At 35.0% G+C, this 27,893-nt stretch overlaps 3 protein-coding genes across 3 annotated transcripts in view; all 3 read left to right on the forward strand.

The window, feature by feature from the left end:
• LOC136808574 (all trans-polyprenyl-diphosphate synthase PDSS1-like) overlaps positions 1-27,893 on the forward strand; it is a 176,056-nt gene that overhangs the window by 61,445 nt on the left and 86,718 nt on the right. The window lies entirely within an intron of this gene.
• LOC136808563 (serine/threonine-protein kinase pakA-like) lies at positions 52-9,474 on the forward strand. Its single transcript, XM_067065091.1, has 7 exons — positions 52-204; positions 1,097-1,186; positions 5,003-5,080; positions 6,582-6,713; positions 7,269-7,358; positions 7,953-8,036; positions 8,586-9,474. The coding sequence occupies exons 1-7, from the start codon at positions 103-105 to the stop codon at positions 9,339-9,341; spliced, it is 1,332 nt and encodes a 443-aa protein (XP_066921192.1). The 5' UTR covers positions 52-102; the 3' UTR covers positions 9,342-9,474.
• On the forward strand, positions 26,034-27,036 carry LOC136808564 (protein hook homolog). Its single transcript, XM_067065092.1, has one exon. The coding sequence runs from the start codon at positions 26,094-26,096 to the stop codon at positions 26,892-26,894; it is 801 nt and encodes a 266-aa protein (XP_066921193.1). The 5' UTR covers positions 26,034-26,093; the 3' UTR covers positions 26,895-27,036.

Below are 27,893 nucleotides of genomic sequence, written 5' to 3' on the forward strand. Positions count from 1 at the left end.
TGTCCTGATATGAAATATGTGACTGATATGAAACGGGAACACTTATGTAAAAACAAAACCTTTAATTGAAATGTACTTTTTAGATGATATTTCAAAAGCAATATGAATGAAAGTTTTTTTGGAAAGTATTCAGTATTTTGTGTTTTTGGCTCAGTGGTGGGTTGTGTTGTTGTACCTTTGATTGCACAAGTTGTCCAGCAACAGGTAAGGACAAACTAATCAAATTTATGTTCTACGGTCAGATTGCTGGAAAGATATGTCAGAGTGCAAAAAATTAATTGCTCGCATTTTTTAAGGCTCTAAAATTAACCCTTTTCATTTATTGAGTCATTTATTTTAATCAAAAGAACTTGAAATTCATAAGTTTATACTTTAAATAAGGCTGTGGAAAACATCTAGAGCTTTTTTACGCAATACAACTTCTTCTCTAATGACCAACAGTGTGTAGCATTTTCAACAGTGGAAATTCAATGTTATTAACTTCCACTCAGTAAAAACTTGTAAAGACGTGTAGAACAGCAAATTTAATTTGTTTTGCCTAATAAGATATTTTTATTTGAAATTCCTCTGTAGAATCTATAGCATAGAAACCTGATAAATAAAGCCTGCTCACTCACTATCCTAACTTTGATATTTAACCCCAGGTAACAAAAAATGTCTGAGTTTAGTTATCACTATTTTTGTTGGAACTGATTCCAGTCCAGACAACTTGGAAGCTCTAAAATTATAACAGAAAAGTATAACTTCCTTTTTATTACCAGATAGAACATTTTACCGTATTACTTGGAATAAATACCCCCTTCTTTGAAGCGCTCCCTTCCTCGAATAAACACCCCTCCCTTACGGAATATCTTTCAATAAAGGCGCCCCTCAAATAAGCACCCCATTCGAATAAACGCCTCCCCTCTAGGTTTATTTGAAACATTAATAAACGCCCCTCATAAAATTTCATAAGAGCCCGGGGCGTTTATTCGAAGAAAATATGGTACTTTAAGCTCGTCACTTTATCTTTGATTTCAATGTACAAAGCTAGATTAAATTTCACCCTTCATAAACAAATTTGTTAATGATACTATTCCTTGTCATTTCTCAACAGTCAATGGAGTGTATGATTTTGTCAGCCATCTTTTTGACGCTCACCGCAACCCGCTTGAAGAAAGGAAATAATGAAAATCCTCACTCCAAGGTATCATCTCTGTTAAATATTTCTGAATTAGAATGAAATGCCTGTTCTCAAGCATTTCATGTGTTGATGATAACTCATCGATTTCACCTTTGTAAGTTTTTACTTGGCTCTTGTAACTTGTTTGTTTATCATCGAGCACTATTCAGTTTGATTTCATGGCAATGAAATGATGATGATTCGAATGAAGCTTTCATCGTTTTGATTCAGCAACCTGCTGTATTGATATTTAACAGATCAGAAGGTTATTAAAGGGTTAAAATGATTTGAAAATCTTATAAACTTTTTTTTTGAACTCGAAATTTTTACCAGTTGATTGATAGCGATAATGCAAATTTATTTAAAATGTTATTGTTTTGAGCTAGTCAACTAATTTTTTTTGGCATTTTACAGACCAGAATCTATTAGATTGTTTAGTTTAATGCTTAAGAGCCACATTCTCTAAGAACCAGGTGGTTTTGGACAATTTTGTTAGTATGAAATTTTGTTTGCCTTCATTTTTGGATATTTGGTAGACAATAGTGAAAAACTCAGAATCCCAAAATTTTGGGTCCCAAAAATCCATAATGGCGGCTTGAGGGCAAGTTGAAATTTTTGACTTTTTTTGCCAAGTGTAAAAGTCTGACTTTGAGAGGAAATATTTCAAGTTGCAACTAAGGTCACATGGGTTTCTTTTGATTTTCTGAAAGTACTCACAGTAAAGTGTCAAAAAGTCCAAAAAAACCCATGTGACCTTAATCGCATTTTTCATAATGGCGGCCTAGATATGGAAAAAAACTCACTTTTTAACAAATTTAAGCCTCGATTATTCAGCCTTGGAGCATTCTAGGAATTTTATTTTTGGCAAAAAGTGTTCACTAACTAACAAAGATCAAATGTTGAAAATTTGAAGTATTTCACTCAACCTGGCTGGGCTATACAGGCTCTACAAGAAGGTGCAAATCTCAAAAAGTGCGATTTTTGCCTCGATTATTCAAGAGTTGCGACTAATGTTGGGAAAAACGGTTAATTGTTCCTGGTAGAGAAAGTTGCCTAGTTTCAGGAACAAAAATAATACCCACGTGATCTATAAGCAGATTTGAGAAAAATTAAGCCAAAAATTTTTTTAAGTGTGATTTTTCTAGGCTGGCGAGACAAAAACAAGGCCCTAGTTACACCAGCAAACGTTTTAAGATTTTGAAAATCATTGAAAAGTATTATTTTCCACCCCAGGAATGAAAAAAATCCAAATTTCTTATCACTGTGTAAGCCTGGAATTGTCAGTAGCCTCTGTAAATCCCTTCTAAAGTAACTGGATTTTCGGGAATTATGGGGGGTCTGTTGTTGATATAGCAAATTTTCAGGGACTTTAATCAAATATTTGAACAAAAAGAATAGCTGGAAATGATTTTCTGAGGAACCTCACCAATATCTCTCAAGATTTCTCTTAAATGTAACAAGTCTTACAAACCAGTATCTGTTTCCTGGGTAACTGAAGGTTGTTTTAAACTTGAGATTTTGTAGATTTTTGGCTACATGAGGTTTTCTTAGTATTTGTAGATGGCAAAATGGAAATTTTGGGGTTCAGTAAATATCTGATCTTCAATTATCTGTCAGTATACCATGCAAACTTTAGAAAAAAATCAACAACATGGGTCAGACTCACTTCTAATCAGCTCACAGGACTCATCCAAATTGGACTTAACTCTATGAAATAAAGAGCCCTATAAAGACTGAGTCCTAGCAATCTAAGCCAATATTCAGATCCTACTATGAGAAGATTGTTTCAGGTTTTAGGTCTGGATCTTCGATATTTCAATACTTTTCCAGGCTATTATTGAGAAGTTTAGGAAAGACTTCAGGTGTTCAATTCTTACATTGATTTTGATTCAGGGTCTTATCATATTCAACTCATCGATTTGCAGCATTTATTTTAATGATCTTAAGTGTGTTTTGAAATGAAAATATTTGTAAAACAGAGAATAGTAGATAGGTACTTCTCAAACTTTTAAATCATAGTCTGGAATAGTATTGAAATATCAAAGATCCAGACCTAAAACCTATAACAATCTTCTCATAGTAGGATCTTAATATTGGCTTAGATTTCTAAGACTTAGTTTTTATAGGGCTCTTTGTTTCATAGAGTTAAGTTCAATTTGGATGAGTCCTGTGAGCTGATTAGAAGTGATTCCGACCCATGTTGTTGATTTTTTTCTAAAGTTTCCATGGTATACTGACATATTATTGAAAATCAGATATTTACTGAACCCCAAAATTTCCATTTTGCCATCTACAAATACTAAGAAAACCTCATGTAGCCAAAAATCTACAAAATCTCAAGTTTAAAACAACCTTCAGTTACCCAGGAAACAGATACTGGTTTGTAAGACTTGTTACATTTAAGAGAAATCTTGAGAGATATTGGTGAGGTTCCTCAGAAAATCATTTCTAGCTATTCCTTTTGTTCAAATATTTGATTAAAGTCCCTGAAAATTTGCTATATCAACAACAGACTCCCATAATTCCCAAAGATCCAGTCACTTTAGAAGGGATTTACAGAGGCTACTGACAATTCCAGGCTTACACAATGATTAGAAATTTGGATTTTTTTCATTCCTGGGGTGGAAAATAATACTTTTCAATGATTTTCAAAACCTTAAAACGTTTTCTGGTGTAACCAGGGCCTTATTTTTGTCTGGCCAGCCTAGAAAAATCACACTTAAAAAAGTTTTTGGCTTAATTTTTCTCAAATCTGCTTATAGATCACATGGGTATTATTTTTGTTCCTGAAACTAGGCAACTTTCTCTACCAGGAACAATTAACCGTTTTTCCCAACATTAGTTGCAACTCTTGAATAATCGAGGCAAATATCGCACTTTTTGAGATTTGCACCTTCTTGTAGAGCCTGTATAGCCCAGCCAGGTTGAGTGAAATACTTCAAATTTTCAACATTTGATCTTTGTTAGTTGGTGAACACTTTTTGCCAAAAATAAAATACCTAGAATGCTCCAAGGCTGAATAATTGAGGCTTAAATTTGTTAAAAAGTGAGTTTTTTCCATATCTAGGCCGCCATTATGAAAAATGCGATTAAGGTCACATGGGTTTTTTTGGATTTTTTGACACTTTACTGTGAGCACTTTCAGGAAATCAAAAGAAACCCACGTGACCTTAGTTGCAACTTGAAATATTTCCTCTCAAAGTCAGACTTTTACACTTGGCAAAAAAAGTCCAAAATTTCAACTTGCCCTCAAGCCGCCATTATGGATTTTTGGGACCTAAAATTTTGGGATTCTGAGTTTTTCACTATTGTCTACCAAATATCCAAAAATGAAGGCAAACAAAATTTCATACTAACACCACCCACCTGGTTCTTAGAGAATGTGGCTCTTAATAACAAAGACACCCTCCCTTAAAATTATATTTCATGATTGGAAAGAAATGAACTTGTTTTTTAGTCAGCATTTAGTCAGAATTTTTATTCTATTGTTATCGTTTTTTCCTATTTTCTTATTACATCAGTCTTCAGTTAGTTCCATTCAGAATGTGGCTTGTTTTTTTGTGTTGCAAGGGCCTTCTCTCTTCCTCGCAACCCTAGAAACATCGTTTTGATTATTATCTTTGTCCATGAAACTCGGCAAATCTCTCAAACAGGAAAAATTAACAATAGTCGAAATTAGTAGAAATTTTTCCTCTCTAGTCAGACTTTGACATTTGACAAAAAAGGCCAAAAATCTCAACTGGCCCTCATACTGTAATTGTGGGTTTTTGGGACCCAAAACTTTGGGTTTCTGAGTTTTTCACTATTGTGTATAATAAATTTGACTTTGTTTCTTTTAAGCTACTTTTGTCAAAAGAGTATGAGCGGAAAAGATATGCATCACAAGTAAATGCTACAAATAAAAAATACAAAACAAATGTAAGTTCAAATATATTTTTCTGTGATGAGTGTGTGTTTAATCGATTACAGGTATTTTTATAAGAACATCCAAAATTTTTGAAGCCTTCGGATGTTCTTAACTTTTTGAGTAGTAAGTCTAAAGTTCTTAACATGTTCTTAATTTCACCATTTTGTAAACATTTTTGGCCATTTTCCTAAGAAATATTATTCCAGGGATTTTTTAGGGCCTACAAAGCCTTTAAATGTTCTTAACTTGTTTTTAATATTTTGGCCATCGAAGCCTTATGTTCTTGTTGCTAACTGTACCCGTTGTTATGTAAATTTTTATGGAATTCTTTTGTCGTCGTAACGAAGAGTTTTAGTTTTTCCAGTCGAAAAAAAAACTACTTCAACATAAATATGGTCCCTCCCTCCGCTAGAAACTAACGTCATATCGCCCGAGGTATAGACTAAGTGAAAAATATCAGAAAAAAAGGTCTTGGAGAAGGAAGCTACAATTATTAGGTAAAAGCCTAAAATGAAGCACCACCAAACCTTCCAGTTTCGTTAAGAAATTCAACAACAGAACAAAGAAAAAGTTTATTTAGAATTGAAGTCAAACTTTCATCCCAATATGATAAAAGTCGACAGAAAAAAAGAAGGGAAAAACAATGCCTAGGGTCTGAAGTTTGTCAACAAAGATTGTCTCGCATGGAAATATAGAACAGTGCAGGAAAAAGTGCTGAGTATTTTCAACTGAGTTTGTCCTACAATCCCTGAAAGGATGCAAAGTGTCGCCAAAGCCATGTCTAAACTTATGCTCGTTGAGGTGGCTGAAACCAACCCGAAGTCGATTCAGAAAGATCACTCCTTTAATGTCAGGAACATCAAAAACATGAGATTTATAGTTTGCTTCTTTTTAAAGTTTTGATGGAAAGTAGATTTCGTATATTTAGAGGATAAATAGGATTTCTTGTACTAAGGCCAACCGGTGCTGTAAGTCAGGTACTTTCGTATAATACGAAGGAGCTGATTTGTTACTTCTATTTCTATATATTTATTTGCATAAATTCATTAGAATTACTTTCGCAAATATTTAGCAAAAATTTAAGAATCAAAATTTATTTTCATAGCAAAAATTGTTATGAAAATTAAAAAGGTTAAGCCTATAGATATATAATACATTGTTAAAATAAGCTGAGTAAGGGGAAAAATAAGCTTATGATCAAGACTTAGCATGATATTCTGGAATATACATAACAGATGAAATGCCCAGGCAGGGCAAGCAGAGATGCTTGGATAATAGTATGAAATGAGAGAAAAAAGTTCAAAAATTCCATAGAAGGCTATTCTGCCTGGCTTTATCCCCCTCTTGTGTAATGCAGAATTGGGAGTGGGAACTTGGAATTTTAACATTGACTTGAAGTGGTAAAATTTTCCGAAATTTTGTGAAGAGTTAAAACTTTTCTCCGTATTACTACTGGTTTTACGCTGCTTACTGCTCAGATGAGTTGCTCATATTCTGCATATTTCATTTCAGTCCAATCAGAATCACCATCACAATCAGAATCACCATGGTAACGCGACGAACCACCAGCCACAAAAACAACATCAACAACAAACAGACCAAGAATATCATCAGAAATATGAACACCTTAAGATTGTCGAAATGGTATGTATACCATGAGCCAGCTATCGGTGAAATAAAAAAGTGTCATCTGAGGTTTAACCAAAAATCAAAATAAGACATAAAACATTTTCAAAACAATAATTCGAGAACGCTTTATTTTCCCCACTGTGTCTTTGCTTTGAAATTGGCTATAAGCAATAGGATCGAACAAAAAAAATTGGAAAACTGTAAAAATGAGGGCTCTCAATTCTTCCCCAAACCTATTTGTATTTTACGGAAAAGGTAAAAATTAGAGTTTAATCTCGCTTTGAAAATTGTTCATGATGTTGGAAAACCTAGGATAGAGTTTCTGCGTTTTTTTTGTGTTGTCTTCGTTTTCCAGCCCTACTTCTACTTTTAGGTTCCAAATAAACGGGTGGTTCGAATAAACGGGAGGGGGTTGGAAAATTTTCGAGATTTTAATAAACGGGGGGGGGGGGGGGGGGGGGGTGTCTAATTGAGAATTTTTGAATTTCAAAGTGTAGATTTCTTGAAAATACCAATACAAGAATTTAGAATTGGATGAGTTTTAGTCAAGTTCTCCCTCTTCTTTTGCAGGAGAAAAAGAATGAAGAAAAACGTTTGAAGAAACAAAAGAAACGCGAGGAAAGATTAAAACGAAAAGAAGAAGAGTTGAAAAAACAGAAGGTAATTTACCGACATTAATCCGTTTTACCGTCATCTCCCTTCATTCACACGGATGAATTATTTTCAAAAGTTCTATAGACTCTAACAAAAGATACTTTTTAACCAGTTTTTGGTTTTTCCCTACTAGTCTAACTATCTAATATTAGCATCCCCTCTATCTACTTCCCCTAATAGGACTAATAGGAATGTTGGAATCGCCGAATAAAACCATTTTCGACCAAGGCTCTTAGAGGCGAATCTGCAAACTATCCCAAGCAAGAAAAAGTGTAGTCTTTGAAATTTTTTCGCATTCCACAGGATGACGGATCAAATCTAGCACTTTCTTTTTTCTTTATTTTCGTGTTTTTTTCCAGAGTTTGTATGAAAACGACGCGTAACTTATGTAGGGGCTTCAAAACCTATATATTGACAGAGTGCTCGTACATTGTTGTTGCAACTTTTCAATCTGTACATAGGAAATCCGTGCAGTTGAGATCATTCACTGAGATTTTCATCCCAATTTCATAACCCTTTTGTATAGTTTTGAACATTTGAACAGACTTACCAGAGGTGGTTGGAACATTGCTTAATATTCATTACGAATTTCGTTTTTAGGACATAGAAGAAAAACGACGTCGATATCAAACAAAAGAATACAATACATCAAACCATCATACTGCAACTAATCGTTTTGAAAAGGTAGCTCAATCTTTCTTCTCTTCTTTTTCTTCCGATATCCTTGATTGTGATGGAAACTGGATTCTCTGTTCTTTAAAACTAAAAACTGTTGTGCTTCTGGAATGAGAGAGACAGAAATATGATTTTTACTCGAGCGGTAGCAAAAAAAACCTTCTTTGTTGCCGTGGAGAGGGAAGAAAAGTTTTAAAAATTGATCTAAAGTCAAGATCTACCTCGAAATCTCATTTTTTGTTCTCAGGTACCATTTTTTTGAACAAATTTCTTGTTGGGCTAGATAAATTTGATTTAAATTTTTGCTTCTCATCAAAGTTATCAGCAGAGAGGTTATTAGGTTTTGAAGTATAAAACGCGGAAAATTCCGATAGAATCCCCGTCTTATCATGCGGTCGCAAACTAATGAGGAATCACGGGTGGTAGGGCCTTTGTCGTGATACATAAAATAGTTTGTCGGGTGTGTTATTCGATTCTACAGCTGTTATGCCTTAGGTATAGATTGTAGTTATTAAGTATGGTTGTCATTTTATCTGTAAACTTTTTACTTGTTTTCAGTACTGTTGTAATATGGATCAACGGTCCAATTCTCACTCAGTATCCAATAAATCGCAACTGCGTAGGAAAAGTCGGACTTTATCACAAGAGACTGATCACCAACCCTCCTCACACATTTATTCAACCTCTTCATCAACCTATACAACACGGCATAATATCCCACGATTTAATAATACAAGTAAACGAAATCATCAAAGTATGCATCAACCACGGTCGACATCGGAAGCTCTGTCGATCAGCTGTTCATCCAATAGCCTATCTACAAGTTGTAGTTCGCTATCAAGCATCAGCTCAAGTGGTTCTTGTTCCCCGCCTCCGCCCACTTCGCCCAAATCTGTAAATAACGCCCCGGCTTGGAATAAACCATGTCGGTTCTCGGACACTGATTCTACGAAAAGTCTTTCCCCTCGTAAACCGGATTTCACTGGGAACGACGTACAACCTGAGTTGAATCGATCTTGGTCTATGAGTGGAGGGAATCTAATTGAGGAATGTACGGGAGGCTTTAAGGGAAATACGGCCGCGAAAATGTTACCGAATAAATCGCATGTTTTGAAATCGTATAATAACGGTCGTGCGGCCGCTCGTAACAAGATCTCGACTTGCACTTTCGATAGTTCTTCGCTGTTCTGTTCAAGTCAGGAGCAAGGGAAACCGACGACCGCCTCACCAGATGAAATGTCCAAAGGAAGCGAATATTCCTTGTTTGGATCACATCAATTTGGAAACAGTTTTCTTAAATCATCCATCATTTGAGTATTGATTCCTGAAATGGTGAAGAAAGTATGAAAAACTAAAAGATTTATTTTATTATGTCATGGTACTCTAGTTTTATTTTTGCAAAACGTATATTATTATATTAAAAGGAAAATAAAGACTGTCACACACATGTAGTCTCTCTCTCTACTGTACGTATAAAGAATTGGAAATTGGAAAACTCTAGGTCTTTAGACACCACCCTAAGCAGATCTTTTGGGCTAGCCTTGGCAATTGACGCCATCAGAGGGGATCGATGACAACATTACAAAAAATTGGATTGATGACATTAACTCTACGTCACCTCTCCTCTCACTAAAATTTAATGATAGAATCCCAACTTTTCCATCGTGTAGCAGATACACTGTCGTCCCAACCACTCCATTATTACAAAGCAATTAAAGTTTATTAAGTGGGGTAAAAATAAACAAAAAACCTAACTTCAACTAGTTGCTGAGTATGATGTGCCGTTTTCTCAACTTCAGTTGAGCTATAATCTGAGAATGTATGTCCATGTATGTCTGTATGTCCGTCCGAAAACTTTAGGGCAGGCTGGACACTTCAAAAAAGGTCGGATTTGGCTGAAATTTGGCACACTTGTTCCTTGGGTGAATATCTGGGGGTGTTTTTTTCATTTTTTGAAAATTTTGATTTTTGGGGCCTGGGGACGAGTTTTTCGCCAAAACGAGGCTAAAACTTTGGGGCAGCCTGGACACTTCAAAAAAGGTCGGATTTGGCTGAAATTTGGCACACTTGTTCCTTGGGTGAATATCTGGGGGGTTGTTTTTTCATTTTTGAAAAATTTTGATTTTTGGGGCCTGGGGACGAGTTTTTCGCCAAAACGAGGCTAAAACTTTGGGGCAGCCTGGACACTTCAAAAAAGGTCGGATTTGACTGAAATTTGGCACACTTGTTCCTTGGGTGAATATCTGGGGGTGTTTTTTCCATTTTTTGAAAATTCTGATTTTTGGGGCCTGGGGACAAGTTTTTCACCAAAACGAGGCTGGCAGCCTGGACACTTCAAAAAAGGTCGGATTTGGCTGAAATTTGGCACACTTGTTCCTTGGGTGAATATCTGGGGGTGTTTTTTTCATTTTTTGAAAATTTTGATTTTTGGGGCCTGGGGACGAGTTTCAGCCAAAACGGACAAAGTATATTTGCTACCTAATACTAAATATTTGAAATGTTACAATTGGGCCTTCTAATAACGGGAAAATCTGAAGTTGAGCCCAGTGCGGTGCGCACGTTCGATTATATTTTAAAGTTACTTATTTGCAGTTATAACTAAATGATCATTTACGGCTGTTAAAATCATTCTTTTCGCTCCTTATTTTTCGCTTGATAAAAGTCATATTTTTCGCTTGTTAAAATTTATATTTTTCGGCTCTTAAAAATCTTCTTTTTTGTTGCTTCTTCTCTTTTTTTTATGAGAAATGTTTTTTGAGATCTCCATTTCTTGTTTGGAGCTGTTCCAAAAGTGTGGGCGGTTCTCGAGCTCTATCACCGACGTACGCCACCAGTTGGGTTCCCACCATTTTGGGTTCCTCCCTCTACGGTCACTAAAGGTTTCAAATTAGCTACTCATTTTCAATTCAGATTTCAATCCTACTTTGAGTCATTGCCTATAGTTTACCAATGCTTTTGATCTCCCACGCACTTAGAAAAATATGCAACTTTGGTCCAAATTTCATGTTTATACCATTAGCCAAACTGGAGTTATTCAAAAAACAAGTTTTGCTGACGTCAGCATTTTTTGGTTTTTGCAGTTTTTCGCAAAAATGGCAAAACCTAAATTTAAATAACACCGATTTTCATGATCTACATCGTAATGCGCTTCTTTAAAGGTATAATTTATTATGCTAGGAGGAGTGATGATGGGTCCGAAGAATTAACGAAAATTTGGACACGCATTAATTTACCCGAGCGGAGATGATTTACAAAATCTTGATTCAGCCATCTGTCTGATTGGTATCTTACAGACCAGAATGTAAACGTGGCTCAATTTGGCTTTTCGATTTGATTAAAATCTGTTTCTGAAGGCAAACTTCCCAAGCAAGTATTTAACGTCCTTGAAATTAACACGAGATAAAAGTTTTTTTTCTATGACACCCCGACTCGTTTTAATTGACAGGGTTATTATTAACAACACGAAAATTTTTCATTCATGTCAGTTTGGCCGGTTGCGTGGTTGGTTATCTATAGCTTTTTCAACATAACCCCCTATTGTCTACCAAACAATTTCAAGCTAACGGAGTTTTGCAATCCCTAGATACAGTAACCTAGGGCTGACCCAGGCAAAAAGGGCGATTTTGGACTGGTCTGCAGAATACACAATACCATTAGGTGGCAAAAAATTGATCTTGTGCCCAAAAAATATATATCACGTGGAGCTACCCCACAAAATTTGAGCAAAAAAAATCAAAATTTGAAAAAAAGTTAGAGTTTGTGATCCAATCTTTTGCGTTCGAAAAACAGATAATGCAGGGATATTAACTTGCGCTATCAGTAAGCATCAAAAAGCTGATAAAAATACGCAGAGAATGAGGTTGATTCTAGCTAATTCCCAGCTTATTTCAGGCTATTCCAGCCTATTCCATTGAGTTTCAAGCCTGAAGGGCTAGAGGCGAAACTTTAACCCTTCTCAGGTAAGAGAAATTGAAGCCATTTATTTCCCATCGAAAGTGCGCATAGAACGCGTCAAAATCATGACGACGGATTGTATCTAGCGGTTCCTCTGTTTACTACATTTAGGTTACTACATCAAGGTTATTCCGAAAAAGACAATAGACCTTTTCATAAATTATATCACCAACATTGCTTGCCTCGTTTTGAAATCATTGCCATGGTGATTAACTTCCAATGGACCTTATTACAACTACTTTCTATCCATAGAAAAATCATTTAGAGACAAAATCACCATGGTAATTGTTTGAATACGAGGCAAGTGATGTTCGTGAAGGGTTTTATGAAAAGGTCTAGTCTGTTTTAACCACAAGGAAATCATTTTAAAACAAACGGCACGCCATGTAGCTGAGATCTTTCTGTGTTAAGATTTTCTTTGATATTTCTAATATTTCTTATCATACGGAATTTCGATTACGATTATTGAGATATTCCAATTTAAAAATGTTTGACATCTAAAAATACTTTTGTCAGGTTGATAGTTTTTTTGAAAAGTGTCCGGGAAAGGTTTATAATATCAAACCTTGCGTTTGAATAACGTAAGTGACGTAACAAAGAATTCCGGCCGACGCACATGTTTCATTTCTGCTAACGTAATATTTGCTCAATCTCTCGTGGAGCATAAAAATCCAGCCGGCAAAATTTCTAAAGTTTCATCACAACTCACGCACGATGAGTATTTTTGGCGCTAAAATTAAAACAAACAAAACCCTTGAGAAGCATTCAAAGGAAGCAATCGTGACTAACTCACCTTAAGTTTTTCCCATATATTTTTTTTTGTTTTAAAAATTTTTTATCTTCATGGTTTTGGTGGCAATCATGTATAACATAGAGTCGGAAGAACTGGAGGATGAAAACCTTCCATTGATCCACTCAGGTGAGAAAAAGTTGAGCTTTAAAAATTGCGCCGCGACCAGGATGACAGACTGAATCTAGTGTTTTCGTTGTTTTCAAGTGATACATTTTTTCGAAATGTGACGTGTTTATGAAAAAGGGGGTAATAATAGACCGCAAAACATTTTGTGTTGCATCACCGTTTCATATATTGTCTGAAATGAGAAAATCAATAGAATCCTTAACAACAAGAATTGGAAAAATTGAGACGACAGTAAAGGAGCATGATGGCAAAATAAATGAAATCGAACGCTCGATCGAGTTCACCCAAAACCTTTTGGACGACAAGACTGCTGAAATGGATCGTCAAATCGACCAAAAGCTGCGGTTAGAAGTCCGGAACCTTAACAACTGTATATATACATCGAACAAACAATTAGACTTCTACAAAGAAAAGCTGCGTGTTCTAGAAGACCGAAATCGACGAAATAATCTAAGAGTGGATGGCATTAAAGAAAACGCGAACGAATCTTGGGAAGAAAGCGAAGCAAAAATTGAGGATTTTTTAAAAACAACGATGAAGATTGAACAAGATATTTTAATAGAAAGGGCACATAGGATGGGTAAGAAGGATCGAGAAAGGCCAAGGACAATAATTTTCAAATTGCAATCATGGAAGGACAAGGAAATCATTCTCAAAAACTCTAACAAATTAAAAAATACAGGATTCTTCATTAACGAGGACTACTCGGACGAAACAATGGCGATAAGGAAAAACCTATTCAAGGACATGAAAAAAGAAAGAGACAATGGTAAGTTTGCTAGAGTTATCTATGACAAACTTATCGTGAGGGACTTTAGACCAGCCCGTTAGGAAAAATCTTTTCATTTTTAATGATTTATCTGAAACTATGCCACTAAATATTCAAAATGGGTGATTCATCTTTTTGCCTTCTAAATGAAAACCATACATTAACTCTTAGTGATTCTAATGATCCTGATGTAAACATTTCTGAAAATTTTAGCCTCGAAACTTCTTTTTTATCAGCAGACGAAACAAAACAAAAGCTTCATCATATAAATCAGGACTTTTCATTACTTAATATGAACATCAGAAGCCTTTCGAAAAATTTCGAAAACTTTAAAATTCTTATTAAACAGCTTGATTATAACTTCAAAATTATCTGCGTAACCGAAACCTGGTGCAAAAAAGACGAAGCGGAAAGCGAAGAAAATCAATGTAAGAAAAGCTTCTCTAATTATTCTCTTCCGGGGTACAAAGTTTTACACCAAGCAAGACCACATAAGAAGGGAGGAGGCCTGTGTATCTTTGTACACGAGTCTCTAAATTTTAAACGTAAAGAAAATCTTTGTGTGAATGATAATGATTGTGAAATCTTAACAATAGAAATATTAAACAAAATTTCTCGAAATATTTTAATCTCATGCGTATACAGACAACCTTCTGGCAATTTAAAAAATTTTAAAAAGCATTTAAAAAAACACTTAAACAACAATAGTTTAAACAATAATAGTATTTACTTAGCGGGTGACTTCAATCTAAACCTTCTTCATTATGAAAGTAATAAACATGTTAAAAACTTTGTAAATACTCTTCTTCAACATAACGTTTTACCGACAATCAACAAACCGACACGAATTACAAGAACAACTACAACTTTGATTGATAACATCATGGATTTATCATAGAACTCTGGATACACAACGAGCTGGTTTTTCATCGATTTCTCATGTTCTAGCCTTGTCCGCAGTAATTACATTATTGTTCACCCTCCTCCATTCACTATAAATTTTTCGTAAATTTTTTTATTGCATTTTTCATCAAAACACAGCTATACAATTCCCAAATGAGACTTAAAGATCTCTCAAGAGAGTCAAATGCATCAAATTGATTGCTAATGATATGTCGTTATGACGTTTCAAGCTGTGAAAAAAATGCGACAAACATGCTATGTATAAGAAATTGAATGTTGACACCAGAAAATTTCAAACTTCCACCTCGCCAAAACCACCATGCCACCGCGTGCCTCCAAAAGATTTTAATATCACTATGAAGCCAAAATACTCCAGTCTAACATATGTCAATCCTAGCTCTTCCCAGGAAAAAATTGGAAAGATATTGCCAACCTTATTTTCAGCGTCATTTTAGGCTTTTTACTCAATTTTTCTTGTTTTATGGAGTTTTTTTCACATTTAATTTCATAAATGTATTCGCTAAGCTTTCTTGCTTTCATTTTCAAAGTTGCATCCGGTAAATATACAAAAACAAGAAGTTACAGGACTTTTTAGAAATGGGATTATTAATCATTTTTCAAAATCAGGGACCTTCGAGCCGCCATGACAGTTGTCCTTTGCGGACAAAGCTAGATCCTCGATTGTTTTCTAAAACAATGGAAAGATAATAGTTCGCTCTCCACCGTTTTATTTGATGTTTATCCAGAGTTCTATGATAAATCCATGATAACATCATAACAAACGATTACTACAACAATTTTACGGGCGTGATAAAATGTAATGTTTCAGACCACTTTCCAAATTTTCTCATAAGTGAAAAAAAGATTGAAACCTTTGAGACTGAAACTACAACCTTTAAACGATTCATTGACCAAAAGTCAATAAAAAACTTTCGTGAAGCCTTATCAACTATGAATTGGGAACTTGTAACAGAAACACATCATGCAGAACATTCATTTCATGCTTTTAACGAAATTTTCACAAGAACATACAAAAAGACTTTTCCAAAACAAAGAATCGAAATAAAACCAAAGACGATTAAATTTCCGTGGATGACAACAGGATTATTGAAATCTTCAAAACGCAAGCAAAAATTTTATGACAAATTCTTGAAAAATAGGACCCTAAAAAATGAAAACGTCTACAAGGCGTATCAAAAACTCTTCGAGAAAATCAAGAAAAAAGCCAAAAAGAACTATTTCTCAAAACGTATCAATAAATTTCAAGGAAATTCCAAACAAACATGGAATGTAATTAAAGATATTATCGGCAAATCAAAACTTTTAATAAATTTCCCCAAGAACTTACTTACAAGAACATCAACTATGATAAAAAAGAAGACATAGCTGATATTTTTAACGACTTCTTCTCTACCATAGGAAAAAATTTAGCATCAAAAATACCACAAACAAATCAAAATGTTTTGTCATATATTGAAAACTACCAAAGCTCTATGAATACAGAACCTTTAACTCTCGACGAACTTGATAAAGCATTCAAATCTCTACAAGCTAACAAAAGTCCAGGAATTGATGAGATTGACGTCAATGTTGTCTTCAAAATATATGACATTATCAAACCTTTTCTTCATCATATTTTCAACCTCTCCTTAAAACAAGGCATATTTCCGAATGAATTAAAAATTGCTAAAGTTACACCCGTTTTTAAAACAGGAGACAAAAATGACCCAGGGAATTATAGGCCAATCTCAGCTTTACCATGCTTTTCAAAACTCCTCGAGAAAATCATGTACAACAGGCTCTATGACTATCTTCAACAGCATAAAATTCTATATCAAAAACAATTTGGCTTCCAACAAAAACACTCGACTGAACACGCTCTACTCGAATTAATCAGTGAAATTTCAAATTCTTTCGAAAAGAATAAATTCACCATTGGTATTTTCATTGACCTTTCAAAAGCATTTGACACTGTTAACCATGACATACTAATCTCAAAAATGGAACGATACGGAATAACAGGTACTAACTTAGACTGGTTTAAAAACTATTTGACTGGACGTAGATAATGTGTGGCATATGACAACTCGACAACGACCACTAGAAAAATTGACTGTGGGGTTCCCCAAGGCTCAATCCTGGGACCGCTACTATTCCTGATTTACATAAACGATCTACATAACACATCGAAACTACTTGATTTTATACTATTTGCTGACGATACTAATCTTTTCTATTCAAACAAAGACCTAAAAACACTTTTTAAAGTAGTTAACAATGAACTTAACCTTATAAATAACTGGTTTGTCGCTAACAAATTATCACTGAATGTTAAAAAAACGAAGTACATACTTTTCTGTAAACGCAGTAAAGTTGACGACCTACCTTTAAGACTCCCTTCCTTACGAATTAACGATACAGAAATTAAACGAGTTTACGATACAAGCTTCCTTGGAGTAATAATTGACGAATCCTTAAATTGGAATAAACACATTAAAACCATTGAAAATAAGATCTCTAAAAACATCGGAGTTCTTTTTAAAGCTAAGCAAGTCCTTGAACTAAACTCGCTCAAAAAACTTTACTTTGCATTTATTCATAGTTATTTAAATTATTGTAACATAATATGGGGTAGTACTTTTAAATCGAACTTAAAAAAACTCTTTAGTAAACAAAAACATGCACTACGCATCATGTTTGGTGTAAATAAATTTAGTCCGGTTAATCATCACTTTAAAGACTTAGGCGCGCTTAATATCTATCAAATAAACATCTACCAGACAATTGCATTTATGCAAAGCGTTAAAACTAAAACCTGTCCTGACTTATTTTTTAACCAATTTCCTCAAATAAATCATATATACCAAACAAGATACTCAAAAAATGCTTTTAAAATACAGGGTGCACGATTAGATGTCAAAAGGTTTGCTATTAGATATAGGGGTCCTTTTATGTGGAACAATGTTCTTAGTAGTGATCTCAAAGAAACTTGTGGAGAAAAATCAAAACTATGTTTCCAAAAGGCTGTAAAGAAATATATTTTTAACACAGATGTTGAGAAATATTACTAAATGACAATTTATCACATAGGTGTAAATAAATTATATAATCCTTTTTTTCTTCTTTATTCTTTTATTTCTCTTTTTCTATTATATGAAACATGTAGCAGATGTAAATAAACACTTTCGCAATCAAGGGGATAGGTGAAAAGGTAGCAATGCCTTCTTCTATCTCCTGCGAATGTTTTTTAGCGTAAACATTTTTTTATCTCACAAACAATAGCTATAAAACTTTTAACGTGTAATTTTATGATAGCTTAGTGATTAAACGCAAATAATTAAACGGAAAAAAAAAAAAAAAAAAAAAAAAAAAATTTTCACTTCTATCCAATATTTCTTACTTTGAACCAAAAGTAATTTAGTGATTCAGAGTGCCTGGCTAAATCGATCGATCCAGCCAGGGTGCAGTATGCAGTGCTGATGAGTCCCAATGCAATAAAAACGAAATGCATATGCTACTCTGCCACCCAAATCTCCTGAGTGAAAGAAAATCGGGTGGACATTCTCATTTATTTACATATATCATATAAGGCACGCCAATTTGTGCTCGTTAAAAAGATACTCAAGAGTGGAATATTATTAAAGTTGGAAAATCAAATGATTACAGTCGCGTTTTTTTTCACTTGAACATCATTATGAAATAGAACTAGCCATAATTGACCCATAATTTTCATTAAAGTGCCACCGCAGAAGAACGATCAAATAAATTGTTGAATTTGGAAACAAATGTTACTGATAGCCGTTACTTCTGTTAGAATGGCATCTCATCTGAAGCAAAATTTAGTCTACAAATATTAGCAATTTGTGTCCATCTCAAAGATATCTTCTTATAGAGATAAGGTAAAGTTATTTATCTGTTTTTTTTTGTCATCTCTTTTATTACCAAAATAATGATATATTATGGTTTGTTTATATCATACTAAACGCTACTGTACTAAACCGCCATTTTACTGTAATAGTCAAACAACAAGTTTTTGAAATGATAAAGATTTCTAATTTGGGTTGCTCAGAGCGGTTAATAACTACTTGTGGTTTAAATAGGGAATTTCCCAACAAGAAATGAATTTTCCTTAATTCGACTCCCTGAGGTAATAAAAAGAGACATATAGAGCTTTGAAAATGGGTAATCAGATCAAAAAAATCCGGAAAAGTGTTTTTAATGATGATAAAACAATAGAAATACAGTCAAGCTAAGAATGTTACTGGTACACCAATTAACCGGAACTAAAATACTGAAAAACGTGCGCAAAATTATGAGATGTTTGCCCAACTTCCTTATGCGTGAAGCTATGAATGCCATCCTCGGAAGCTTTAGGATTCCTGCGGTGGCAAAAAGTTGGAAAAATCTTGAAAATGAAGATGGAAAAAAGTCTTTAAGAATTGTGTTTTATGATCATCACTATTTTCATGGCAAAAATCTTCAAAAAAATGTTTCGATTGTTTTGTTTGATAATTTATATTTCACTTTCGAACAACAGGTATTTAATTCGAATTCTGTCAATTTATTTTTAGTTACTTTTCAAAGGAATAATCAAAGCTCCACAAAACAGGGAAAGAAGTGTTTTTGGAAATTTCGAGACCTTTAAAATGCATTTTAAGGGTGTGTTTTTGATAGAGTGCACTGTGACGGTCTTCTTTTAGCGTGTGTCTAGCTAAAAGAAGACCGTTATAGTGCACTCTATAAGGGCGTGCTTTGTAGGACTACTTACTACTACTATGTATTTTGTTACAGTTTTGACTCGCACCTATTGATTTGTTTTGCATAATATTTTGTCGACATCTCAGGCTCATTTCCGGATGGCTTCAGAGCGAGTGCCCCCGGGTTACTAATGAACATCTGTTTCTCATCTGCTGTTTTGATAGAAAATTGTCTTCCCTAGAAAACTTGTAACGGCCCGTAACTGTAAACTTACCTAACTCGCCCTATATAACTTAATCGCTTTTTAAGTACCCTGAGTATCAGAGGTTGAGAATATTTCAACCTCTGAAGACCAATAATAGAAATTTTGTCGCGCATGTGTCAATCTAATCACTGTAGAAAAAACCAAAGATGAAGAGCAAATATTACCACATTAATGTCTTGCAGACTGTATCAGTATGCAGTTTACTATTTACGAATTCCGAACCCCCAACTGTAATTGAAATGAGTTTCTTTCAAAAAAAAATCTTAATTATGCAAATGTCACTTTAAATGAATCAAAATAACAGACAGACTTTATGTTATGATTCTCTATCACTGACTCTTTTTAAAAAGCATTTATCGTCTACTTTGAACTCCAGCCAAGATCTTGGATATGGTCGTCATGGTTACTTTTCTCTGCGTTGATTGCGCGCTGAATAGAATCTGGGTTGGTCGGCACAGGTCGATATATGATTTCCACCTGTGCTGTTCACGGTATGAAGACAGTCGAATTTAGATCATACGATCTGTTCCCATCCAATGCTATGCTGTCATTTTTTGTCCGGTTTTGTTATATCATAATACTCGTAATATTGTATAACGTTCAATCTTAAATCTCTCAGAAAGACACAAATTACATCGTTTTGATTCTGTATTGAATAATTTAGCGAATGTTTTGTTAAGATATGGTTTTCAGCTGTTTGATACGCGATATTACAGCAAGATGATAAGGCTGTGTTGTTGCGGTATCTTTTTAGGTTGAAGTTGGATTTGCGTTTAGTGTATCGCATTTTTAATGTACTTTCACTCAGAGTCAGAGTCAGAGCGTTTGATGTATTTCATCTCTCCATAATTTGTCTAGTCTAGAGACAGTTTTTTCGTAAACGATACTTTTTACTAGGCAGTTCTGTTGCATGACATAGCTGTCCCCTCGGCTGTCCCTGTGTACAGTTACAGGTCTGGTTCTTGTTTGCGTTTTCGTTTGCGGATACAGAATCATTTGTTGAGTATATCTAATTATCGTACAATCGATGACCATCGATTTCACATCGGGCACGTTACTGGACATACTGATGATCTTGAATTTGTGATTTCTGGAAAAGTACTTTTTGACAAGATTCAAGAATTTTCGACCGAGATAGCAAATATTTTAGCAATAAGAAAAGTGAAACCTTAAGATTTGCGTCGCATTTAGAATGACCGTGAATCTAGCCCTTTCTTTGTTTTTAAGCGGCATTATCTCGATGATTTAAACAACACGCAGATTACAAAACTGCATAGGTCTGATAATCTGCAACCTGTTTCCCGGTTCGGTTTTTTCATTGCAATGTATTATACAGAATTTTGGCGATTTGATAGTTTGATTCACATCGACGTGAAAACAAAAATCTGGTCTGCAAACCTACCAAAACCTTTAAATTGAATCAAAATATAAAAATGAACAAAACTGTAAAACAAACAACAACCATCAACACTTCGATTTCTTCAAAGGATTAAAACTAAATATGTATCTGAAGTTCAACACAGTATCGAAGAGTGAAATGTAAAAATAACTTTGGCACTGAGAGAGGTTAGATATATATTGTTTTCAATATGTTAAAAGTGTAATTCTAACCGCACGCTCCGCTTCTTTTTTTAGTGTTGAGCAAGGCTCTTAAATAACTTTAACAGATTGGAAAATAAAGAAAAATTACGTAATCACATGTTATTACTCTATCACAGAACGTGACGCACTCAGCTATAATATTATTACATAACGAATGCATGTTGAATCGACAGTAATATAACGTAACATCGGTTTTGGGCACGGACAAACAGCAAAATATACCATATGAGCCATGATCACAAGGAATACACCCGGGGGGGGGGGTACTTAGGCAAAAATAGGTGCTGGGTATGTGCGGACGGTAAGGGTCGGGTTTTTCACCTTTCAAAGTCTCTCTAAGGGTTAGAAAAATCACGAAATTTCAAAGTAGTCTCTCTAAGGGTGGGAAAAATCACGATTTTTAGAAAAAAAATTTGATTTTGAGAGAAAAAATTACAAAAAAGTCTCACTAAGGGTAGGAAATTTTTGAAAATCAGAGAAAATTTTTCGAAAAAGTCTCTCTAAGGGTCACTTTTTCACTAAAATTTGGTCTCTCTAAGGGTCGGTTTTCGGAGTTCCCGTCCGCATATACCCCTCATTCACCAACCCTAGTACCCCCCCCCCGGGGGAATACACTAACTTTGCCACCATTTACACTTTTTATAATAAGCAACCCAAATTTTTTGCTCAGGACTGGAGTTGCTAAGGATTTTCCGGGTTCCCGGGGGGGGGGCACTCATATGATCTGGCCTACGTCATGTGTCGCGCTTAAGGGTGGAGTTTTTCAGCATCCCAAAATGCACTATAAGGGTGTGTTTCTGTGAGATTGCACTGCAAGGGTAGAACTTTAAAACAAATTCAAAATAATTGTTAAAAAGATAGGTTTTTACTTCTCGTTTCTTTGAAAAAGTTTCTATTGTCTGATAATTACAGCTGACAATAATAATTTTCTCAGTTTTTCTTTGAAACAGAAAATTTCCCAAGCTTCTTCTTTCACGCAGATTTACAGCTGAGAAATATTGTGCACTTTAAGGGTTGGATAAATCAAGAGAAAATTCACTGAAAGGGTACTTTTTCAGCCATATTAAACTGCACTGTAAGGGTACGATTTTGAAAAGCAGATTTTGCGCGGCACATACCGTCGTTTCGAAATCGAGTATTTTTCTAACGAGCACAAAACTCTTATCTAATTCGAATTCTATCAAAAGTTTTTTGTCTCCACTGCAAACAATATTAGACTTCAAATCATTCTTTCAAAATGACTTGATTTCTCAGATATGAACGACGAAGCGACCAAGAAAACTGACAAAGACAGTGAAAAGAAGCAGCAAAAGAACCCAGCCACAAAACAGCAACTTGGTTCAAACGAGTCTGGTGCTGGTTCATCGGACACTGGTGAGTTTGTTTAAATACCATTGCAATAATTAACAACTTCAGTGATTGTATTCCTTGTCTCCAGGTACTGTCGCTTGAACTCGAAGGGTAAAATATCTTCTCTTTAGTTAATAGCTGTGTTATAATAGACAAATCATCTAAATGACATTATCCTTAAAAAATTATGCTAGAGTAACTAGTTTTCTCCCAAATGACTATTTTAAAAAGCTCTATAAACTGTACATAGTTCTGCGCCGCAAAGTTGCAATAAATATTCCGCAACGTTTTGTTTTTCGCAATCCTCCGACAGGGCCCCTTTACTGTTCTATGCAACACTTTCATTGAGGCATGTGATTTGAAATTGTGAGCACTTACCGATTTTCTCGAAAATTATGAGCAAAAACAGGCAAGTTCTCACTTTTTTGAAGCCAATCATCGCATCATAGTATAAGAAAGCCGCCGTAATGCAACAATGCAAAATTCCACTGCATTATTCTGCAATGTCCCAAATCCTCCACATGAGTGCCCTGCTTTTCTATGCAACGCTTTCAATTGAAGCTTCTGATTTAAAGTTATGAACACCGGCCAAAAACACACAATCAAAAATAAAACAGGTTCATTGTTTTGAATAACCAAAATGTTTTGACATTAGAAAAGTAAAAAGATTTCGCATTATAAAGATCTATTTGATGGTAAATTTGTTTAAAAATTGAAGCTAAAGCCTTAGAAAGTGGTTTAGTTGCACAGACTGGAGTAGTTATAATAAAACAAATTTTATGGGATTTTTATGCCTTTTGGACAACCAAAAAGTGTGAGGAAGATACTAGTTCTCTTCAAAAGGATGAATTTGAAATTCATATTCTTTATTGTACTTAGCTGTTTCTGAATAAGATCATCTTGAGTACCATGATATTTTCTGTATGTTATTGGTATTATCTAATATTCCCAGTTCTTTCAGGAGTACTAGTGTCGTTTGCAAATAAAAGGGATATTACTTAACTATTGATATCAGAACAAAGATTGATTGTAAGTAAGAAGAAATGAGTCTTTTTTTATCAAGGTGACAATCGTCATTATAACAGACGTCAACAGTGAGCTTGTTGCTTATGAACCCAGTGTTTATAAACAGTTCTTAAAACACATTCTTGTTAATTTCGCTTAGCGAAAGTATTACGATAGCCTTTCTGCGGTGTCCTCGGAAAAAAAATTAGAAAACGAAAGTGCTTGATACGGTGGACGAACTTACTAAACTTAATTTACACGCTCGTATAACCACGGACGATTTTCGCGGGTTTTCTTTGGATTACGTCATATATCTTTGTGCCTTAGCTCCACAGTTTTGATTTATTTTATAAGAATCAAATCAATAACTCTTGATAGACGGTAATATACCTTTCGATAATTAGTTCTTACAGAGTAAACAAGGGATGGCACACAATATGAGCTTACTTATTTTTCTTATAAGCATATACTTTATAAGAATCAAATCAATAACTCTTGATAGACGGTGATATACCTTTCGGTAATTAGTTCTTACAAAGCAAACAAGGGATGGCGCATAATATGACCTTATTTATTTTTCTTATAAGCATTTACTTTACAAGAATGAAATCAATAACTCTTTATAGACGGTAATTACCTTTCGGTAATTAGTTCTTACAAAGTAAACAAGGGATGGCGCACAATATGAGCATATTTATTTTTCTTATAAGCATATACTTTATAATAATCAAATCAATAACTCTTGATAGACGGTGATATACCTTTCGGTAATTAGTTCTTACATAGTAAATAAGGGATGGCGCACAATATGAGCATATTTATTTTTCTTATAAGCAATTACTTTATAAGCATCAAATCAATAGCGAGATTATGTATCTGGAATTCTCTACGGCTACGGTTAAAGCGGCGAGGGAAATGGCGAGTAAGGCAAGTAATGGCGGGTGAAAGCAAGTTCGATATTTGACGTACGGCATTATGTCGACTTTGCTTATACGGTGTTTTGGTGTTTTTCCCGTACAGAGCAAAGTAGATAACGACATGTCGCCTTTGTTGACGACCCGCACAGGCAGCCCCGCAACCGTAGCCGTAGAATATCTCCGATACATAATCTCGCTAATAACTCTTGATAGACGGTAATATACCTTTCGGTAATTAGTTCTTACAAAGTAAAGAAGGGATGGCGCACAATATGAGCATATTTATTTTTCTTATAAGCATATACTTTATAAGAATCAAATCAATAAGTCTTGATAGACGGTGATATACCTTTCGGTAATTAGTTCTTACAAAGTAAACAAGGGATGGCGCACAATATGACCTTATTTATTTTTCTTATAAGCATTTACTTTATAAGAATGAAATCAATAACTCTTTATAGACGGTAATTACCTTTCGGTAATTAGTTCTTACAAAGTAAACAAGGGATGGCGCACAATATGAGCATATTTATTTTTCTTATAAGCATATACTTTATAAGAATCAAATCAATAACTCTTGACGACTCTTGATAGACAGTGATATACCTTTCGGTAATTAGTTCTTACAAAGTAAATAAGGGATGGCGCACAATATGAGCATATTTATTTTTCTTATAAGCAATTACTTTATAAGCATCAAATCAATAGCGAGATTATGTATCTGGAATTCTCTACGGCTACGGTTAAAGCGGCGAGGGAAATGGCGAGTAAGGCAAGTAATGGCGGGTGAAAGCAAGTTCGATATTTGACGTACGGAATTATGTCGACTTTGCTTATACGGTGTTTTGGTGTTTTTCCCGTACAGAGCAAAGTAGACAACGACATGTCGCCTTTGTTGACGACCCGCACAGGCAGCCCCGCAACCGTAGCCGTAGAATATCTCCGATACATAATCTCGCTAATAACTCTTGATAGACGGTAATATACCTTTCGGTAATTAGCTCTTACAAAATAAACAAGAGATGGCGCACAATATGAGCATATTCATTTTTCTTATATAAGCACTTGCTTTATAAGAATCAAATAAATAACTTTTGATAGACGGTGATATTACCTTTCGGTAATTAGTTCTTAAAAATTAAACAACAGTTGTTCTAAAATTGGTCTCTTTTTTAGCGATTTTAAGCCTCGTTGTTCTTGTAAAATTGTTTCATCAAGGCTCGATGTAAAGTAGATTTCAAATTGGCTTCAATCTCTACTTCTTGTTTTTCCTATGTAGTTTAAATTCTAGGCGAAATTTTCGACTTTAAGTCGTCTTGTTTTTCTTGTTTTTTCAGAGAAGACGAGTTCGTCGTTCTTCAAAACCAACACAGTCAGTGGAAATTTGAATCGTTTGAAGGAGCTACCTTCCTTTCATTCTGGATACGCGAGTCTGGACGAATTTTTATACGCTGCCTCGTCAGATGATAATAGCTATCGACCCACTAGTAGTAGCAGTAGTGGGATTACAAGTCAAGCGAAACCGACGCAAAATAAAACAGCTCAGAAAAGACAATCAAGAGGAGAACGAACCAAGTCGTCTAACATGCAAATGATATGCTCCTCGTCTCAAAATAACAATGGTGCCTCGCAGGCTAAACAATCAAGTAAAAACAAACGCCAAGCACAGGCGGCCATTGATGAGATGAACCGGCAATATAACCACAATTTGTGTTTGGATCGTTTTATTAATGATATTGAACAACAGCAAAACGAAAAGAAAAGTGAAAAAGAAGTTGAACGAGACCTCAATACCAGTCCGTCCGATTCTAGTTTATCCAGCTCCTCTTCGAACATGCCACAATCGAACGAAGATACTGATAGTGGCAGTCGAAACAGCGAATCCATACAGTCGAGTGAAAATGCTAAGAACAAAAAATACAGTAACACCAATAGTAGTAACTCAAGCAACAATGGCAGTGGAAAAGAGGATAAAATTGTAAATACGGATAAAGAATTTCCTAAATCGAGTGGTTCAGAACAAAATGGAGAGCATTCTAAAACGTTCTCTTCAATGGAAATCAGCGGTATCGGTATGGTAATGACGGGTGAAACGTGTGAATTGATGGACACTTCCGAAGGGAATCAAGGGGAGAAAATTAAGAACTACATGGGCAATAAGTTAGGGCGTAAACGTAAACGTGGTTACATTTATATTCCGAAGCCGGTAATCGAGAAGCCACCAAAACAAGTTGTACCCGATCAGGAAAAAGATCAGTCGTACTGGGATAAACGACAGCGGAATAATGAAGCGGCTAGGCGTTCACGCGAGATGAGACGTGTAAAAGAGAAAGAAAGCCACGATAAGCTAGACCGCTTGAAGAAGGAGAACGAAGCGCTACGTGTTGCCATCACACTCATGAATCAGAGGAATAAGAAATTGGAATTATTTGTTAACGAACTAGAAAAGACGGACGGACCGCCTACTGTACAAGTAACCTGTTGAAATTTCTTTACTGATTGTTTATTGTCCCAGCTTTTTTCGCTAAAGGATGAGCAGAAGCCTATGCAGGGAGATGCTTTGAAATTGCCTGTCTTACACTTGCGAAAAAATTTATCAACTTCTTTCTATTAACTGTTTGATTCTTATAAAATATATGCTCGAAAAAAAGAAATTTTTCCCCAATACACCAAAATACGCTTTAGCAATCACTGACTTAAATATCCACGAAGGCTAAGGAATCTTACTAAGTATTCGAAGCCTTTTAAAGAAACAGATCATTAGAAGACTTTAAGCTATAAGAAATCATTCCATCTTATACTTTTTGGACCTACCTCCGGGTACCCCGGTGGAGGTACTATAAATTAACCCATGTCCGTCCGTTCGTTCGTTCGTCCGTCCATCTGTTACCAGCTTTTCTCAGGATTGGCTCATTAGTTTTTCTGTTTTTTTACACAATGATGCAAAATGGCAATGCCCAGAACGTGACGGAGTCCGATTTTTGAGAACAAATTTATTTGGGAAATATTATATTTAGGAATTAGGAATTTTTATGTATCACCTGACACTTCAAATTTTCCTAATCAGCTAAGAATTCCCAATTTGCACTTTTCTGCTTAATTTTTCTGTGGGGGCGTACGGTATTTTGGAATTGCGAAAATGGATCCTTTTTTCTTCGGAATTTCATTAACGGAAATCCATGAATTTTTGCTTCGGAATTTCGGTATTATAAAGTTTTTATATCTCCCTTTTTCGGAATTCATACGAAAAATCAAACTTGATGAAAAATTAGTCAAAATGAGGAAAAATTCCCCCAAAAAAAATCGGTATCGGAATTGCAAGTATTTTTTTACGGAATCTCGGAAACTTTAGCCAAATTATTCAGTATTTCGGAAATCGCAAACCCCGTACGCCCCCTTTTCTCTTTCTGTGCTTCTTAAAAAGTGTGTCTACACAGAGTACCTCAAAGTACACAAGTAATCATCAGGTTGCAAACAGTTGAAT

This window comes from Clytia hemisphaerica, unplaced genomic scaffold, assembly GCF_902728285.1.
Source record: "Clytia hemisphaerica strain Z4C2 unplaced genomic scaffold, Clytia hemisphaerica genome assembly, whole genome shotgun sequence".
NCBI classification, from domain to species: Eukaryota; Metazoa; Cnidaria; class Hydrozoa; order Leptothecata; family Clytiidae; genus Clytia; species Clytia hemisphaerica.

What these genes read in the sequence shown, in the direction of transcription:
- LOC136808563 (XM_067065091.1), top strand. Translation starts at nt 103, where the DNA reads ATGAATGAAAGTTTTTTTGGAAAGTATTCAGTATTTTGTGTTTTTGGC. An exon ending in CACAAGTTGTCCAGCAACAG is followed by an intron (nt 205 to 1,096) that starts GTAAGGACAAAC and finishes ATTTCTCAACAG; the next exon opens with TCAATGGAGTGTATGATTTT. An exon ending in ATAAAAAATACAAAACAAAT is followed by an intron (nt 5,081 to 6,581) that starts GTAAGTTCAAAT and finishes ATTTCATTTCAG; the next exon opens with TCCAATCAGAATCACCATCA.
- LOC136808564 (XM_067065092.1), top strand. Translation starts at nt 26,094, where the DNA reads ATGAACCGGCAATATAACCACAATTTGTGTTTGGATCGTTTTATTAAT.